This window comes from Medicago sativa, chromosome 4 (assembly GCF_051527215.1).
Source record: "Medicago sativa cultivar Bolivia chromosome 4, Bolivia_mono, whole genome shotgun sequence".
NCBI classification, from domain to species: Eukaryota; Viridiplantae; Streptophyta; class Magnoliopsida; order Fabales; family Fabaceae; genus Medicago; species Medicago sativa.
This window is the reverse complement of record NC_140752.1, coordinates 85,205,459-85,224,810: the sequence shown is the minus strand read 5'-3', so window position 1 is coordinate 85,224,810 and position 19,352 is coordinate 85,205,459. Positions and strand designations below refer to the sequence as shown.

At 32.0% G+C, this 19,352-nt stretch overlaps 1 protein-coding gene across 1 annotated transcript; it reads right to left on the bottom strand.

Moving 5' to 3' along the window:
• Positions 1-9,177: 9,177 nt before the first annotated feature.
• LOC146933023 (protein FAR1-RELATED SEQUENCE 5-like) lies at positions 9,178-13,067 on the bottom strand. The gene is made up of 3 exons (XM_085704748.1): positions 12,662-13,067; positions 9,525-11,886; positions 9,178-9,432 (listed from the first exon to the last, which is right to left on the bottom strand). The coding sequence occupies exon 2, from the start codon at positions 11,881-11,883 to the stop codon at positions 9,529-9,531; it is 2,355 nt and encodes a 784-aa protein (XP_085560874.1). The 5' UTR covers positions 11,884-11,886; positions 12,662-13,067; the 3' UTR covers positions 9,178-9,432; positions 9,525-9,528.
• Positions 13,068-19,352: the final 6,285 nt, after the last annotated feature.

Sequence of the window (19,352 nt, the reverse complement as noted above, 5' to 3'; positions counted from 1 at the left end):
GCAATTTTATGTAATGCAACTTTAGTTTGTTGCAAGTATTTTTTGATGAAATTAATTATTTGATATTATCGTTTATTATTTTTTATGCTAAAATATAGTGAAAATATGTTATACAATTTATTTAGAAAATAAAAAAGTTAGTATTTTTTATGAGAAAAATATGATGACTCGTCATTTAATATTAACAAAAAATTAGAAAAATAATTTGGCTAACCCACTACCCAACCCAACCTAAACCAAAAATTAGTTGGTTTGCCCAGACCAGACCAATAATATAACGGGTGGTTATTTTACCTCACCAAAATCGTGGTGCTCTATATGGTTCAGGTCTTGGGTTTGGTCAAACTCAACCCAAACCGAGTTATGTACACCCCTAGTTATATTTATAAAAAATATAGGATTAAATATGTTTTTAATCCCTATAAAACTAAGACCTTCTAAGTTAATAGTTTTTTTGTAGTACAAAAAATTTCTGCACTTAGCTTTTGTCCATATTAAATTCAAATTTGAGCAATTTTTTATAGACGTATTAAGAACATAATATTGAGTTTAATAAAACAAAAAAAAATTAAAAAAATGTTTTAAAACTGATTTTTTAAATAAATTAAGTTCCATCACCCATATTGTCAACCTCGATCTTTAAATTTAAGTGACGGAAGAGACTGACTTATTCCAACGTGAGTAACTTTTTGGACCAACTTGAAACTTTTAAAACGTAAGGGACCAACTTGAAACTTTTAAAACATGAAGGACCAATTTGAAAACTAAAATTAACATAAGAGATCAAACATGCGATTAAGCCTATCACTCTTAAATTCACAATCTTCTAATAAATCTTCTAAATCCCTGATCATAATCATCTAGAATAATTATCACTCTTAAATTCACAATCTCCTAATAAATCTTCTAAAGCCCCGATCATAATCATCTAGTTATAACAAACCAAATTAAACATGATTATCTATTTCAATAACACCAACAACAATCTTTATTAGAGAAAAAGTTGTATAAGGGTAAAATTGGGATAATAAAAAACACTCATAATTAGGTTCAATTGTTTAGGTGAACTGAAGATAATTGAATACTAAAATAGTAGGTTATTAGTGAAAGGTTCAAGCTCTTAGATGAACTGAAGAGATTATTTGAATACTGAAATACTAGGTTCTCATTTGAATTTTCGACCTCCTATGTCAATTGAAGAGTGAAATAGTAAGTTTTCAGTTAAATATCCGACCTCTTGGGTCAATTGAAGAGATTTGAGTACTGAAATACTAGGTTCTCAGCTGAAGTTTCGATCTCCTATGTCAATTGAAGAGTGAAATAACAAGTTCTCAGTTAAATATCTGACCTCATAGGTCAATTGAAAAGATTTGAATACTGAAATAATAGGTTCTCAGTTGAAGTTTCGACTCATTGGTGAATTGATTACTGAAATAATATGTTCTGAGTTGAAGATTCAACCTCTTATGTCAATTAAAGAAATTTGAGTACCGAAATACTAGGTTATGGGTTGAAGTTTCGACCTCCCAGGTGAATTGAATAGTGAAATACTAGGTTCTTAGTTGAAGTTTCGACGTCCTAGGTTGATTGAAGATATTTGAATACCGAAACAATAGGTTCTCAGTGGACGGTTCAACATCTTAGGTCAATTAAACAGATTTGAATACTTCCTCACTGAAATACTAGGTTATGAGTTGAAGTTTCGACTTCCCAGGTGAATTGAATACTGAAATACTAGGTTGTAGGTTGAAGTTTCAACCTCCTAGGTGAATTGAATACCGATAATCTATCTTATATTTATTTTTTTAAAAGGGATAGTCTATTTATTATTTTGTTAATTATTTTGAATAAATTACTCATTAAAATTAAAAAAAAAATCTATCATCAATAGTATCGGTCCCTAAATATATACTTATTTTTAAGGAGAAAAAACACATTAAACCTTAAATATAATGGGTTGATAATGATTTGAGTCGATGAATGTCTAACATTAACTAAACATAATAGTCTATGACGTTAAAATATATCTAAAATGTTTTTTTTTAAGAAAAAATATATCTTAAATTTTGATAATACCTATTTAGGGACTGCTAAACAGTGGCCAACTACATTGATTAAGCATCCAAAACAATAAAGTTTTCATAAAAAGTGAAGCAATAATTATTTGGTGAAACCTAACACCTTATCTTTCCAAGACAAATTTTTTATTCATGGATTCCTTAATCAATGCTCCAACGACACTGGTTAACAAAAGGTTACATATTTTCATATAGGGTCTTGTTAACGAGTGCCCGCAGGGCAGTCTTTAAGCATATCAAATTTAGCAAATATTCTTTTAAAAAGTTAACTATTACAATTTTCAATGCATTCAATACACAACTTTTCGTTAAAACTTACCATTTAAAGTGGTTAAAGAGTGCCCCGAGGGCACTCGTTAACATTTTCCTTTCATATAATATTATGTAAATATGATGGACGATCAATATGACAGTATTAACATAATATTTTGTTACGAGAGATTATTCTGATTAACGAAATGCATAATCATAGACTATTTAAAAGTCCTCATGAGCATAACTCAATTGGTAAAGACAATGCATAAAATATGCAAGGTCCGGAGTTCAAACTCCGACCACTATAAAAAAAGACTATTTAAAAATGTCAATGCATTCAAAGCTTATTGTGACTATTCATTACATATTCAGGACCAAAATGACAATTATCTCTAAATTTAATATTTGGAACTAAACTTTTGGCGGGATAATTTACCGCTGAAATTTATATTCTGCAAGCAAATGTGGATGAAAGTGGTTCTTTGAAATAAAAGATGTAGCCAGCGGCCTGATCAATGCGCCTTGTCTTGTCTTTTCATAGGGCTAGCACACACACGTGTTCATTCCCTAAGGCCTCACTATGTACATGATCAGACATGTCAGTGTTTAACTTTTTTACAAAATTCATCGAGTTTATTTATATTTTATAGCTTTAAGTCACTGTTCATAATGAATTATAAACTAGTCCATCTGTCCCGCAATAGATGACCCATTTGAAAATGTGTTATTTTGAGTTAACTTACTTTGACCATATTGTTCTACTAATATACAAAGATAATTAATATCATATAAGATGTCGTTAGATTTATCTCGAGAAGTCTTTTCAAAATATCAAATTTTCATTGTTTTTTATAATATATTATTCAAGATATTTAAACTCAAAATTATGCATTGATATGCATAATAAGGTCAACTGTGTCAAATATTAAGGAACAGACATAGTATTTTATATTATTATTATTTTGTGTGGGAAATTTTATAATTTTATTTTCTTTGTTGACTGATTAAATGACTTAATTTTTTATGTTTTACTTTTATTTTAGCATATGGTGATAATTATAGACATCAAAGTTTTATTATATAGAGTTTTGTTAACGAGTGTCGCCGAAACACTTATTAAGTATCTGAAAAATAAGAAATTATTCTTTAAAAGAATCAAATATTTTAATTTTCAATGTATTGATTACATAAATTATCATAAAAACGTATAATTTAGAGTTTTTAAAGAGTGTATCGGATACACTCGTTGATCATTTATTTATTTTATAATATAGTGTAGTCATTTTTTTGAATGATAATATAGTGTATTGTAGTTATAGTCTATTCAACACAAGGCAGGGCACGTGATAGTTAATTGCAAACCAGCTAAAGAAAACTCAACAACCGCATATAAATGATATTGCAGATGTTTGCACCATTAAAGAGTTCATTAATGCAAGACCAACCAACATATATATTGTTTATCTTGTTGCTTTGACATTCACATACAAATACACACAACCTGTGAATTGTGTTATCTAAAATTTTCAGAAAAATGGTCGCAGCTTATGTTGTGTTTAGAGGCAAAGTTCCTGGTGTTTATCTATCATGGCCGTTATGTCACATGCAGGTGTATCGTTACAAAGGAAACGAATATGTGGGATACAACACTTATGAAGAGGCTGTGAGAGAATGGATATTGTACTGTGAAAACCAAGGTTACGACGAGGAGTATATCAAAGGAGGTATACCACGCAAACAAGCTCAAAACATACACCATGATTCTCAAGGGAAAGCATTCAACATCCATTCTAGTTTTTCCAGCAACAATGAAGAATCTTCACAACACAGTCATTATGAGCAAGAAGCAAGCCGTAAGTATGAGGCGAAACGTCACGTTGAGCAGGTTAATTATGAAACCGTTGACAATTTCTCTTGTACACGTAAGTTTTATCTTCTCAGCAACTGCATATGTGGGTAACATGTGTGTGTCAATTTTTTTTAACTTTTGATAGTTTTATACGTGTTCCATGAACATATAAAATTTACAGGAGAGTTTGAACCTTACTTTGCTGAAGATACCTCATCTTTGGATTGGATAAGCCAAAAAAGCATGCAGAAAGAGGTTGATAAGATGTGTTATACATTGAGGATACTATTGCCTACGTATGATTTACAAGAGGTTCATGGCTTTGGAGGAGTTGAGTATGTTAAGTATAGTGCCTCTTTACAAGTTGGTGCAAAAGGAACAAGAACTATATTAGTGGGTAGGTTTGGAAAGACAGAATATGATGCAAAAGAGGATGTTGCTGTTTTGTTAATTCGACAACTGCTGTTATATTGTGGTAGGAAGATTCGTGATTTCAACCATTACAACTTGGAGGATATGGTACACACTATTAAAAGTCTTGAGGATGAAAACTTAGAGTTAAAAATGGAGTTGGCCATGGTGAGAGCTGAGGTTGATGTAGCAAAGACAAAGGGAAAAGGAAAAAAAAAATATTAGCCAAATGTGTTATAATTTATGTGATAATTTCTATGCATGCATGTGTGTGTTCAAATGTATTGTGTTTATTTTGATTTTTTAAATTCACGTGTTATGTGTTTCTTGACCATTGTGTCATATGTTATGTTTTTTTTAACAATCATATAGTATGTTATGTTGGTTTAATTTATTTTTTGACCATAAAAAATATTTGTTTTTTAATATAAAATGTATTTTATATTAAACTTAGGTTATTTATTGTTATGGTCTCCGAGCAAACCACCAAATTGGTCTCTGTTTTTGTAAGTGATTGTCAAATATGTCACTGACTTTAATAATATTTCAAAACAATTCCTATTTTCTTCAAAAGTTTCTCAATTAAGTCCCTCGTCATGTGCAAAAAAACATAGAAACAAGTGTCTAATTGATAAACTTTTAACAAAGACAGAGACTATTTTGAAATATTATTAACGTTAGTGACTAATTTGATAATCACTTACAAAGACAGGGACCAATTTGATAGTTACTCGTATACCAGTGTTGGTATTTAGACACATTAAGTAAAATAAAAGTAGTTGTAATTTGGCAAAATTAAAGCAAAAACCAATCATTACTACTCTAAGGCTAAGAGATGTGTATCAATTAACGTCATGTGGGTTGATTGAACAGCAATCACTTGTCAAGCTATTTGGTTGCTAAAAAAATACAATTATAATAAAACTGTATCATTATAAAGGGTGGGAGTAAGTCCTAGCTCATTTCACAAGAGGTTACTTCTAACACCTGCTGCAACAAACCGAAAATGGAAAACACCAACTTAGCAGATCAATCTGTGTATGGGTAAGGAGCATACATTTATTTATATGATTTTCCATAAATTTAATTTCAAAAAATGTTGATATAATTTCCTACAAATGTTTTTCTTTAATTAAAAAGAAGATTTATACAAATATGTTTTTCGTAACTTGGCTCATTCTTTTCCTTGTTTTAATAGGATGGATTATGAACAACACATTGAGGGTGAATATGAGCTCAGTAGTGTCAATGAAATTGTCATCCCTAAGGTATTCTAGCATGGGTTTATTTAGCAAAATTATTGAAACATTCTTTTACTGGTTCAGTCATATGGTAATATGGAGAGTTAATTTTGATGTAGGTTGTCATACCACCTTGCATTCAAAGCAACCAGACAACCTCTAATGATGAACATACCAGAACTGATAAACTTGAAGAAGTTGTCATTGAGCTAAAGGCAAGTTTTATGCATGTTTATATACCTTAGATTGGGTGTTAAGTTCTGTTTTGTATGAAAGACTGAATTTATTTTTTATGATTTGGTGTTATGCTATATTATGTATCAAAAACTAAATTTTGTTTTTCTTTTTTCTGTCCTTGTTATATTCATGAAGAAATTAAGCACAAAAGTTGAACAAGTTGAATCCACAAACACTAAGATTCTAGAAATCCTAATTGGAATGGTTAAAGTGAACATCAAACCTGATGTAGCTGGTGAAGAACAAAACACTAACCCTCAACCTAAGAAACATAAGTCAGTGTTTGAAGATAAGAGCAAATTTCATGGTCAAGCTCAATGGACAACCCCTTCCATCCAAACTAAAAACACTATTGAATCAGACAATGATTTTATGAACAACGTGAATGATGTCTCAACCATAATCGTAATAGATGATGAAAACATACCGGAAAATCACCAAAATAAGTCTGCCTCACACAACCATGGTATATCAAGTACTAGCACTATTGTTTCTTGTGGCTTAAGTGATAGAGGAAAAGAACCAATGACCTATGTTGACACTGTTATGGACGATATTGCTTTTCACAGACTTGTTGGTAGTGATTTCCACCAAACATCCAGAAACAAGGTATACTTTGTTTACTTCCCATAAATATACATATGCTTACTTCCCATTGTAGTAATAATTTGTTTTGTTTTTAACAAAAAAAATGTTACTTTAACATGAAGGTTATACTAAATGATGCTGCAATGGTCGCAAAAACTAGTCCAAGTATGATCAAAATTGCTGGTGTTAACATCTTAGTTGCATGTCCATCAAAAACTAGTCCAAGTATGATCAAAATTGACAAAAGAAGAGCCTATTCAACATTGTTTCTGGTACCTCAATGTCTTCTCCTCATGTTAGCGGCGTTGCCGCGTTGATTAAATCAGCTCATAAAGATTGGTCAAATGAATTCAGACACTCTACCATCAAATGAAGGTATCTTCTTCTTCTTTCAGATCTCAATTATTCAATTTTTATTTTCTTTGTGAAATTGTACAATGTAGAATTAATTTTGCATTTTTATTGAAATTATTAATCTTATGATCCTTTTCTGTGTTAAAAAGATTAAATTTTTAACTCAAATATGGGAATGATATTAATTTCAATAAAAATGAAGCATTGTTGATTCATCATTGAAGGGGTTTCTTGCAAAGGAATTAGGCCAAATTACCTATTTGGAAGAATTGTATGTTGTTAATTTTTTTTTTATCATTGTTGATTTAATCTTTGCGAGATATCGCGGTTGATGCTAATTTGCGGTTTTTAACCTGAGATTGCTGTAATTTCTCTCTGCATCAAGGAGGAGGATTACTATTTCCATTCAAGTGGTAGAATTGGCAAGGTTAAATCATGAGATTACTGGAAAACTACTGGCAAGTGGTAGAATTTTTGTTGATGCAGGCTGTTTTTTGGATGATTATACAGGTTGGGGGCTAGTTGCTATTGATCAAACCAATTCTGTCGTGCTCTCAGCTTGCCGAAAAGAGGGGATAGTAACTGACCCTACTCTTGCTGAAGCGTTGGGGGTTAGATGGGGACTGCAAATGGCAAAACAGTTACATTGGAACACTGTCACTGTGCTCTCAGATTCAGAAGTAGTAGTTAATTGTGTCAACTCAAAATATGTTGTAGCTGCTATTGATCACATTATCCAGGATTGTCAAGAGCTTATGGTAGAGTTGGCTAGATCTCAAGTAGTTTATGTTAATCGTAGTTTAAATTCTATTGCTCATAGTCTAGTTAAATTGTCAAAAAATGTTGGATGTAGCACTTGGTTGGGGCATGTCCCAAGTCAGGCAAATATTCACTCTTTTGTAACTTCTATTTTCATCTAATGAAAACACCTTTGCCGTCAAAAAAAAAAAAAAGATATAGTCAAACTCATCACTAACAGATCTACATTACAGCATAGATACACAAATAATAATTTTCCTCTTCAATTTTATTTATGTTGTAAATTATTGCTCAAAAAGGGTATATGTTAGGCTTAAGTACAACAAGGTCTCATTGTATAGCTCTAGCCTACTTGTAGAACTTCAGAATTGTTAAATAGAAGAAGATTGTATTGGACAAGTATTTTTCTTTTATGCACTATAGAAGAAACTTCCCTTATTTTTGCTTGCTCCTTTCCCGTTCCTTCTTTTTCGTGCAGCCCATCCTCTTAGTCTCCAAAACCAAATACCTTTCTCATATTGATTAACTAATTAATAATATTCACATCATCTTGTCATTTAACTGATAAGTTCTAACACTTCTTCATTTGATTTCTGCTATAAACTATATAAATTAGATTTGATAAAAACTCACTAGTGATAATCCAAGTGAAACAAAAAAATCCAAGTGGTTTCATTGGCAACTTGGCAGAGTAGCAATCTACAAATAATAGATGCTTACTTAATTTCGAAACTAAACCAAGAGTAATTGAAAAACTGAACAATGACAGAGTTTAAGTAGTAATGATGCATTATATAGTAATAATGCATTATAGAATAATCGAAGAAGATTTATGCTTTCCACATTCATTCACCTTCGAAACACAACCTAGCATCATACATAGCATAACCTTCCTAAGCAGCATTTCCTGAAGTAAAACATCTGCAAAAAAAAAAAAAAACATATTCGACCTCCGTTTGATTGTCTATTGGCAACATCATAAGCCCCAATGTGACCACCACTACAGCTGTTGCGTATTAAATATGAAACGGCAGCAGAACAAGAACAAAATAACAGGCACTGAAATACCAGAAACCCAACTAACAACAACAACAAAAAAACTCCTACAACACAAAACAGAAATCCTGTAGAAGGAAAAAACCAGAAAAAACAGACACTGCTAACAGAAGGCAGACCTGAGGCTAACATATACAAAACTGCAGCACACAAACCGGACACAGCACGCACCGCATACCCCAGCGTCAACCTCCAAACTTCCAACCAGTTTCTTACCAAATCAGACATTCTCTAGGACTCCAGCACCATTCATAATAAGTATCATTTAATAACAGAAGCGCCGCAACAGGCATCCGTAAATAGATATGCCAACACATAAAACATATTCAATATTCTAAACAACATAATATTTCCTAAGAAAATGTCATTGATACCATTAAACCACAATACATCAACGCACATATAAGTAACACATTGTCTTTTTGGTGAGGGGAATACACATTACATCACTAACACAACAAAAGTACATAAGTAGACATACTACAAATGATTTTCCAGACTACAAACAAAACAATACATTAACCATAAACCCACCGGTGTCCACCGTCTTGACAGTTGCTCCATATAAGGTTTTAACCAACATCAACTACGAGCTCATTCCAATCTGCATCAGTAAATAATATTCATAAGATAATAAGTTCAAACTAAATTAAACTAACTATAATCATAATCATGCTTCAATGTTATTTAACTTACTTTATCACAGCTCAAGATCTCCTTCTTCATCATCTTCATTAATTTCATAAATTGTCGCACTCGAAGTGCATGCATTTTCAAAGTTGTTGACTCCTTTAGGACATGATCGTTTATTGTGTCCTATCACACCACACTGACTACATGATTGAGGACGCCTACTTCCACCAGGCGTAGCAATTGGATTAGATCCACACCCTTTAGTCCTCACACAAGTAGGGTCCAGTAAACTTTCGTCGACGACTACATTGTGTACCCCAGTGCTAGCATCAATACCAACAGCTGTTGGTTTATTCTTCAACCTCAAAAGTTCAGCACTAAGAAAATCTACAATGCGGTTGTACTCCTCTACATCTTGATAAACCCTCTCAGCCACATCCTTCGACAACTGAATAATTCCCGCATACCTTGAAGCAATTTGAGAATCCCAATATTGTGAACCATTTGTGTATCTTGATCGAACTGTATCTGTAGCGAACTTTGTCCACCTGTGTAAAACTAGATTCTTGGGAAGGTGATCAAAATCCAGATACATCAAAACAGCAATAATATGATCGCAAGGCAGTCCAAACGACTCCATCCTAAGACACGAACATTTGAAATCTACAGGAGTTTCACAATGTGTAACGTGCCAGACACTTCCATTTCCACAGTACTTTGAAACTTTGTAGATAGAACCCATGGACATCTCTTGAATTTCAATAATTCTCAACATCAAAGATTTTTTCAGAGCATTACGGAAAAGGAAGAAAATCTCCCTTGTAAACTGGTTCGATGCTGATCTCTCAATGAATCGCAAACTAGTTTGCAATACGGGTTGACCATAGTTGGAATGATAGTCGGACTCAATCTCTCGAAATCGAAAATATGTAAGGCACCTATGAAATTGCTGGACAAAATCAGTCAAGTTAATTCTCGAATGCACAAATTGACCTATGTGACTATGTAAACCCTCACACCGAGATGTGGTTCGTATACCTGCAAAAAATTCTCCTTTGATATGAGCAGTCGCCCACATTCTTTTTTTTGCATACATCTCATTGATCCAATTGTTGTCTTGCAGGCCAAATTTTTCAACCATTTCTTCCCATAGTTCTTCAAACTTATTCACCTCCATATCACCCAACATGCATCTTTTAAGATATGACATGAAATCAGCAATCCCAACATTCGATGATGCATTCCGTAGAAGATGCCAAGCACATAATCTATGATGTGCTTTTGGAAATATACTCTTTATGGCATTTTTCATTGCAACATCACCGTCAGTTATTACGGATAAAGGAGCCTTACCATTCATAGCAGTCGCAAATTGGTCCAACAACCAAACATATGTCTCTTCCGTCTCTCTCGTAACTAAACCTGTCGCAAAGACAACAGTTTGGTTATGATGATTAACACCGGAGAAAATAACAAACGGGCAATTGTATTTGTTTTTCCTATAAGTTGCATCAAAGGCCAATACATCACCAAAAATTTCATAATTCATACGACTTTCTCCATCACACCAAAAAAGACGTTCAAGCCTCTTATCTTTGTCTACAGTATGTGCAACATACATTAAAGGGTCTTTTGTACGAAGCATATGAAGATACTTCAGTGCACCGCAAGAGTCAGATGAAACTAATTTCCTTTGTCTTCCTGATTGGTTATACAAATCCTTTTTCACAAAACCTAACTTGTGAAAACCACCTGATGAATTAGCCATTGCACCATACGTTTGATATGGTCTTACACCAACATTCTTATACTTTTCAATCTCAATCAAATCAGTTGCTGTTAGCTTTCTATGTGCCGGTAAAAGACCACATAGCAAACCATCCAACAGCTCGTGGTTATGCGCAAATTCAAATACGGTCACATACCAACGCTTCGAAACAATGTCTATGTGGACACGACATTTTGCAGAACATCCACACCTGGTATCATTTCTGGGTTCTCGCTTCCGCCTCTCCAAGGTCAATCCCCTGTTCTCTCTAAAACCTTCCCGCGAACAAACAAACGTTTGCTGCAGAACATTACCCAAACGGTCCCTCAGAACTTGGGTCTTCCGAACAGAAAATCCGTTTACCCTTGCATACCATGAGTAGAAATTATATGCAACATCTAAATCAGCAAAGTCAAACCTTTCAACTACATCTACAGAAATGTTTTTCATGTCCATCTTTAAAATATCACCGATGCCATTTATGACTATAACATTCCCATTAGACTCGGATGAATCGCTACTCGCTTCTAAATCTCCATCACACTCATTAGCCCCATTGTCATCCATATTATCTCCTTCGTCTGAAGCTTCGTCCATTTCCTCGATGTTAATATTGTCATTACTGTCAGCTGAACTTTCTGTTACCTCCTCCATAACCTACAATAGAAGCATAATTTTAACAATCATAAATTTGAAATTTCATCTACTCTGTAAATCTTAATGTTGAAAATGTGTCTAAGGAGATCAAACTAGGTGCCACAACATTGAGGTAGTTGCAAATCAGGTCATCTATAATATCATCAGTAGGAAAAGGAATGAAAAAGGTTAATGGGAAAACAAACGAGTTTTAGAGAAAAATTATCTCTTTCTAATTAATGTGGGAGACAAATAGTCTCTGAAAATACTGCAATACCACATTTTCAATACATACACGGTGAACTGTCACATGGATGAAGGAATCTGCACACAAGTCAGCAAAACAAAATTTGTCTTCACTAAACACCAATAATTAGCATCAATTTATTTTTTTTAGAATCAATAATCTGGGTTCTCATAACACAGAGTCTCTTTGTAAATTGTAACAGTGTTTTTACGAGATAAAAATTTAGAAGTTTGTCTTTATTTGTTACAGATTTTTTTTTAAATGGCGAGAATTGGAAGAAAAATAATAAAAAACTGTTTAAGATTGTATAAGCTGTTTTGAGTATCTTCAAAAAAAAATTGCACTTAGTACTAGTTACATCTAAGAACAGTTCTGACACATAAATAAGCACCGCATACACATATGGCCATCAATGTCAAATATAATGGTGAAAAATCATGAATTTGGACTTAAATTTCAAAAACAAAGATACAAAAACATAAATAACAGAAGAATTCAGTTTGAAGGAACATAAAAAAAATAAAAATAAAACTTAATTTTGGTAAGTACCTAACAACACAAAGAGTCCCTTAGCTTTGCTTGGTTTGGATCTCAGGATGCTACTTTCACTTGAACTCAGTTTGAAAGACAACAGAACAGATTTGTTCATAAGGAATGTGTTGCATATTTGTTTGTAAGAAGATGGAACAGATCTTGATTTTTGTAATTAATATATGTTTTTTTCTTAAAACTCAATTTTGGTTGTTGAATGAGAAGAGTAAGGACGTGTGTGTTGTTTTTGGACAAAAGTTATGGATGTATGTAATGAAGATTTAAGTGTTAATTTTAATTTTCATTAAATAAAAGTAAAAATGGGAAAATATATATTATAAACCTGCTGAACTTGTAATTGCCGGTAAAAATCTACTTGCTCACCATAGGGGATTTGTAACCCTCTCTCACGGTAGAAGGCGCCTTAAGACTGGGATGCAATAAAACAAAGAGAAAGCACGTTAAGAGAAGAGGAAAAAGCAAGATGAATAGAGAACATCTTGTCCCACATCTTCAAACACTTTGAAGTCATCATCATTGCAGCCACATCTCTTCATGTATGTTACTACTAGATTTCTCATTTGTGTCTTTTCCCCTTAATTTTGTTAATCTTTTTATTAATTTATTGGTTAAAACCATGAGTGGAATCCAATTATTAGGTAACACTTCAATTATTCTTACTTCTTCTCTCTATTAGATATATTTTTAACTGTTATTATAACAGAATCCTAAGTTTTAAAAGAAAAAGACAGTATTCCTAATGTACCTTTGCTGCCTAAAGATGGATAAAGAAAACTGCAGTATAGAATCTTGCTACGATCCTTAAAAAAAAGAATCTTGCTGCGATGTGCTTTATGTGTGTGGTCTTAATTAACCCTTTGAGGCTTCGACTTCTGAGATCTTGATAAATAAAGTATGATCAAAATGTGGTTTATTTAAGATTTGAATTCAGATTCTCTCGAACAATTTATTTTTAACTAGGGTTTATAATTAGTTGCTTGAACGCAGTCACTTGTCAAATGCATTAACTGATTAGGTTACTGAAAAATGTGCATACCAAGACATAATCAAGCATGGGCCATGTTTGTGTGAAGTTATGGAGGAGAAGAAATTTCAAAATCATGTGTTGTGTATGTGTTGGCTAGGAATAGGGTGGTCCTTGATAAGTGGTGCTTAAATTAGCTACCAAAACGTCCAAAACAGCACTTCATCGCTGAAGCAAACCAAACCATAGCTAGGGTCTGTAATTTTCTCAAGATCAAGTGACTACTTTGGATGTCCATATTTCCTCAAGGAGAAGCTCTAGGCTGCTTCATGCATTTAAATAAAATAAAAATTATGAGGAAATCCAAAGTCCAGGTGAGCTTAGCTCAGTTGGTAAAGACAATGCATAATATATGCAAGGTACACAACGAAGAAAATTATATCGAAAGCATCGCTATAAAGAAACTAACCAATTCCCTAAAATAAAAAAAAAAAACCAATTAAAAAAATCATATGGCAGAATTCACGGGAAGTCTTAGTAATAAGTGGCCGTCAACAAAAAAGTGGATGAGTGGAATAAAGGTCGCGATGCCATCGTGAAGTTGGGATTCGCTGTATATAACATTTTTTTTTAAAATCAATTTTTTTTTCAAAAGAATTTAATATTTATAAATAACCACCTTAAAAAGTTTTGCGCTATATCGGAATCAATCAAATAAACAATTTTTTTTTTTAATAAATCAAATTAATAACTTTGAAAGTAGTTATAAATAGAATCAAACATTTTTAATAATCTAATTTTTTTTTTAGGTCAAGTAGCCTAGTGGCTGGGGTGTCAGGGGGTTCGAACCTCTGCCCATATAAATTATGCAATATCCCTACCAACTGAGCTAAGCTCACAGGGACAATAATCTAATTGTTATAACCGATTGACAATGCAAAATATTGTACATGGTAATTAAATCATTTTGAAAATGACGTAATATTTAAATATTCAGTTTTTTTTTCTTCCAAAGATATCCAAATAAATTGATTTTTTTTTAAGGGATAAATTGAGTTTACTTGTTGCATATTTCCACCAATTTATTCCACCGAACACTTACTTTTGTCCCATCTAAATGATATGTATGATCTTCAAGTAGCTTACTGGTCATTTCTTTGAAGAGTTAGTTTTGCATTATATATAAGGATTTAATGAATAAAATGGTGTCTGATTAATTTGTATATAAGAAGCTAATTTCACTTCATATTCACTATCTAAGTTTTAAAAAGTTAAAAATGTTATCAAATCAGATAGAAGTCTCCAATTCTATCGATCAGCATATGTCCTTTCACTCCATTGAGATTGTATAGACATAATGTCGACATCACACATACACATAGTTTCATGATATTCGATGGCTAGAATAAAAATTTAAATCTATAAAGAAAGAAATAAAAAAAATATGAATCAAGGTTTCATTGTTTATTGATTGTTATACATACCGATACGGTGATACTGTGTCTGTGGATGCACACAGATATGATATAACAACATGCCATCTTTCTGTAACCAAACCAAACCATGCAGTTATTATGGATTCTCCCTTCAGTACGAACCTGCATCTAATTACTTTACAGCAACATCCAATGATAACTCATCGTATTGCCACATAAGCTCATCTTAAAACTGCATTTTTTTTTATTTACAAAAGAGGGCAAAGCCCAAAACTGGATTCTAAATATAATTTTTAAATACTTAACTCTTGATTATTTTGAACTTACATTATTCAAAGTCATTTTTATTTGTGCAAAATAACCTTATAAGACAACTATACATGAACAAATTAAAGGAGTAATTTTTTTCAAAGTAAATTAGAGGAGTAATTAATTATTAAAAGAATTTATAAGAGGAGAGCTGAACCCAAAATCCGTAATCTGTTATCTCTCGACCACTTTTTTTTTTTTAAGGACTCTCGACCACTTTATCACTCAATTATTACTTTTCTCCCTTTTAAAATTGTTCATTCTCTAGATGCAGCGGGAGTTAACTCACCCTCGACATTTTTCAACTAGAGTTAACTTCCGCTAGTACTTTTAAGATCAGTTGACCCGACTATTAAAAAGTGTTTGAACTTATCTAAAAAGTGTCAGCGTGAGTTAACTACCGCTAAAAAAAGCCGAACGTGAGTTAACTCATGTTGGATCAAAGAAATGAGCAATTTTGAAAGAGAGAAGCAATTTTCTTATCACTCCCCCAAGTGATGAATTGATCCATGTTAAAAGAAGTTTTATAGTGAGACTTTTTATAACAAATAGAAAGAGAAATGATATTTTGACAAATAGAAAGAGAAATTAACACAATGCTTATAAAAAATATTAGGAAAAAAAATCAAGTTTTGATGAGTCTAAGCTTTAAATATAAGATCAAGAAGATTTGAAGCTCTCGTCTTAACCAATTGAACTAGACAACCATCGATAATTATTATTATTTAAAAAAAACGACATTTATTCAAATTGATAGAGTACATTGATATAATATAAATTCACTAAAAACAAAAAAGATGAATTTGGAAACAAACTTACAACATTCATGTTAATAGCATAAAACGACAAAATACATAAGCCTACAAATATGACTATAATAAAGTCTCTGGAATAGCCATGTCTCCTGATCTACAACGTTGATGATGCCAAAGTCATTGGTTGGATCTGCTCTGGATCGAAACTGATCTAACAATCTCAACCGAACAAACACCCAAACAAGACGGGAAAGACAAACAACGTCACATAAAGACGACAAACAAAACAACGTCGCATTAAAACGACGAAATCACGATAGAAAAACCTAATTCCAAGTGAAAACCACTTATTTAAATAAAAAGGAAGGAGAAAAAAAATGTCTATAGGGGTGATTTATGGTAAAAAAAATTGACCCTAAACCACCCCTCTTTGGTGGATGAAGGAGAATAAATTAGGGTTTTAGGTAACGGCTAACAAGAGAGAGAGATTCTTCATCCATCGATAATAAATTGTATTGTATTTTTTTAGGGTTTTTTCTGGTCAAAAATTTCGAGTTCTAGAGTTCTAGATTGAACGGTTCGTCTCTTGGACAGACCTAGTTTTAGGATTAAACCCAAAGTTATTATACATGTTTTTTATTTTATAAAAGTTCAATATCCAACCCAAGGAACCACTAATCGGAGGGGTTTAATCCCAGCGTTCATTTGCAGGGACCAATTTAAAGCCAAAACAGAGCTTTGTAAAGACTAACCTACCAAGATTGACATTGGGGAAATCAAACCTAAAAAACACACTCTAATGTCTCCATGTTTATAAATGTTTAAAACAAATACTACATCCGTCTCAAAATATAAGTTGTTCCGGTAAAAAAATGTGTCCAATTTTATTGATCATTTTACAATATCATGAATGAAGTATTGATTTTTTTTTTCCTTCATATTAATCCGTAACAATTTATAACTCTCTCCTTTTCAAATTCTTATTACTTTTTTTATTTTGACGTTAACAGACAATTTCATTAATGAAAGTCTGACAATAAATCAAATGCCAAGACTGCAGAAATACAAAGTGGAGTTTCTTCGACCCATATGCGATCTAAATTCTTATTACTTTTCTTTCTCGTATTATTATAAAATAATTTTGCAAGTAAGTCATAATTTTTTTCCTTTCATAAAATTAAATATCAATCTTAATTCACGTGTCTTTGCTAAAGTGATTTATATTATGACATTCTAACCATACCCATGTTTATCTCATCTGTAATAGGATAAGGATATTAATGCTTTATCATTGAACTAGTTCACTTGAACGAAAGGGATGCTTAACTAAGAGCCCAATCTTTGTAAGGCAATTAAGAATTTGCAAGACATAGGGATCCAAATCAAAACGTATTAGATTTCATTAATTTAGTGATTCATTTGAATAAGAATATAATATTTATATTAGTGAAATCAATTTAATCGTCTCTAAACTCAAATTCACCGATTCTAATAGCTAAGATAGAAAAGAAACAGTAGTGTTAGACATTTGCTCCTCTCTCAAGCACTTTCACTATACCATGTATTTTCTTAGGTAAATTATTATATAATTAGATTTTTTTTTTTGAGGGATATATAATTAGATTTTTCTAAACCCACCTTCTCCCCAAAAATAAAAAGTAGACGTAGAATCTAATTAAAGGACGTTATTTTCATGATATAGCTTAGAATAAGGATTTAATTATAGTTATCATTGGAAATGAGTCTTTTCTATGATTAATATGCAGGATTTAGCAAAATACTTCCACATTCATTTCATAATACTATCTTATGATGTAAATTTTGCTGGCTGATGTCTTTATAACCACGCAAGCCATTAAGATGAAGCCTACGGGTCCCAATCTTTGAGCAAAACAAAAGAACTTCATGAGTTCATTTTTAGCTGAAAGTCGCCATATTTGAAATTTTCAATAATGCTTTTATTAGGAGCGCTACTTGGCCCATAAATCAGACTTTTAACGATGAGTGGACCAATATAGCCTAATCTTTTTCATAAATTGTTCTTATTCACATTTTTTTAAAGAAGCTAAAATGTAATTTTCATTTTTTCTTTCTTGCATAAGGTGTGTAGGAAAGAAAATGTTTAATCAAAATCTTACAAGGTCAAGGTAATGAAACATGCAAGAAAGTGAAAATGAAAATTACATACTAAGGAATAGCTCTTAAGCATAAAATTGGGTTAAGCCGCAAAAAATAGTAATCAAAGAAGAAAGTAGCGTATTTCACTTTTAATCATCAAAAAGTTTGAAACTTAATTTTGTCGAGCAATTGATGTAAAGAGTGCTTCTTATGCTTGAAGGATCGACTGTTTCTTTCGTTCCAAATCACCCAAATGCAAGATAACCATTTTTCTTTTTTAAATTTCATTTCATCAATATACTAATCCATGTCATGTGTTCTAATTATGTGACATTGATGTTTTTTCGGCTCTCCTTTTGTTTAAAAATCAATTTTTTTTTTTAATAAAAAAGTTAGGAAAAATTAAGTATTAAAGAGGTATTTTGACGACTCCCAACTTAATGAAGGTTGTTTCTCTTGACAAGGAGTCGACTCACCCGCAAGGTCGTGTGTTAAAATCCTGTTGTGGATGTGATGATCTCTTTAATGGATGATGTGATATGTAAGTACCTGTATAAACATTTGTTGAGTTTTGAGGTATTCCCTGACTTTGGTGAACCTCCGAAACCTAACTCATATAAATTTCTTTTATCAAAAAGAAAAAGAAAGTATCAATCAATGGTCCTGCATTTCAAATAGTTAATAGTTTTTTTTTTTAAAAAAAAAAAAGGAAAAAGCAAATGGTCTATTGGTTAGAAAATAAGGAAAATCAAGGTTGAGATTGGGAAGCTTAATTGAGGGCTCCCACTAGTAATTATGTTTAAAAAGTGAGTTTAGCTTTGATGTTTTCCACCAAAGATATAGTCTAGCTTTGAATTTTAAACCTTTTCCCTCTGTTTTGCTCGCTTCTTCCTAATCACCACTACATTATAAATGGTCCCATCTCTGCATCTAATTTTTATTTAATTTCCATACACTCTACTATTTCTCACATTAATTTTCAAATTAAACTAATAATTTAACCAGTAAACACAACTATTTTTTTTTCTCCTACATATAAACTTGGTTTTTAATCGATATGGTGTATCTATTTTGAAATTTCTATATTGGTTTGACATTTTTAAGAC

Excerpts from the sequence above, each read along its gene's own strand:
- LOC146933023 (XM_085704748.1), bottom strand. The coding sequence starts at position 11,883 with ATGGAGGAGGTAACAGAAAGTTCAGCTGACAGTAATGACAATATTAAC.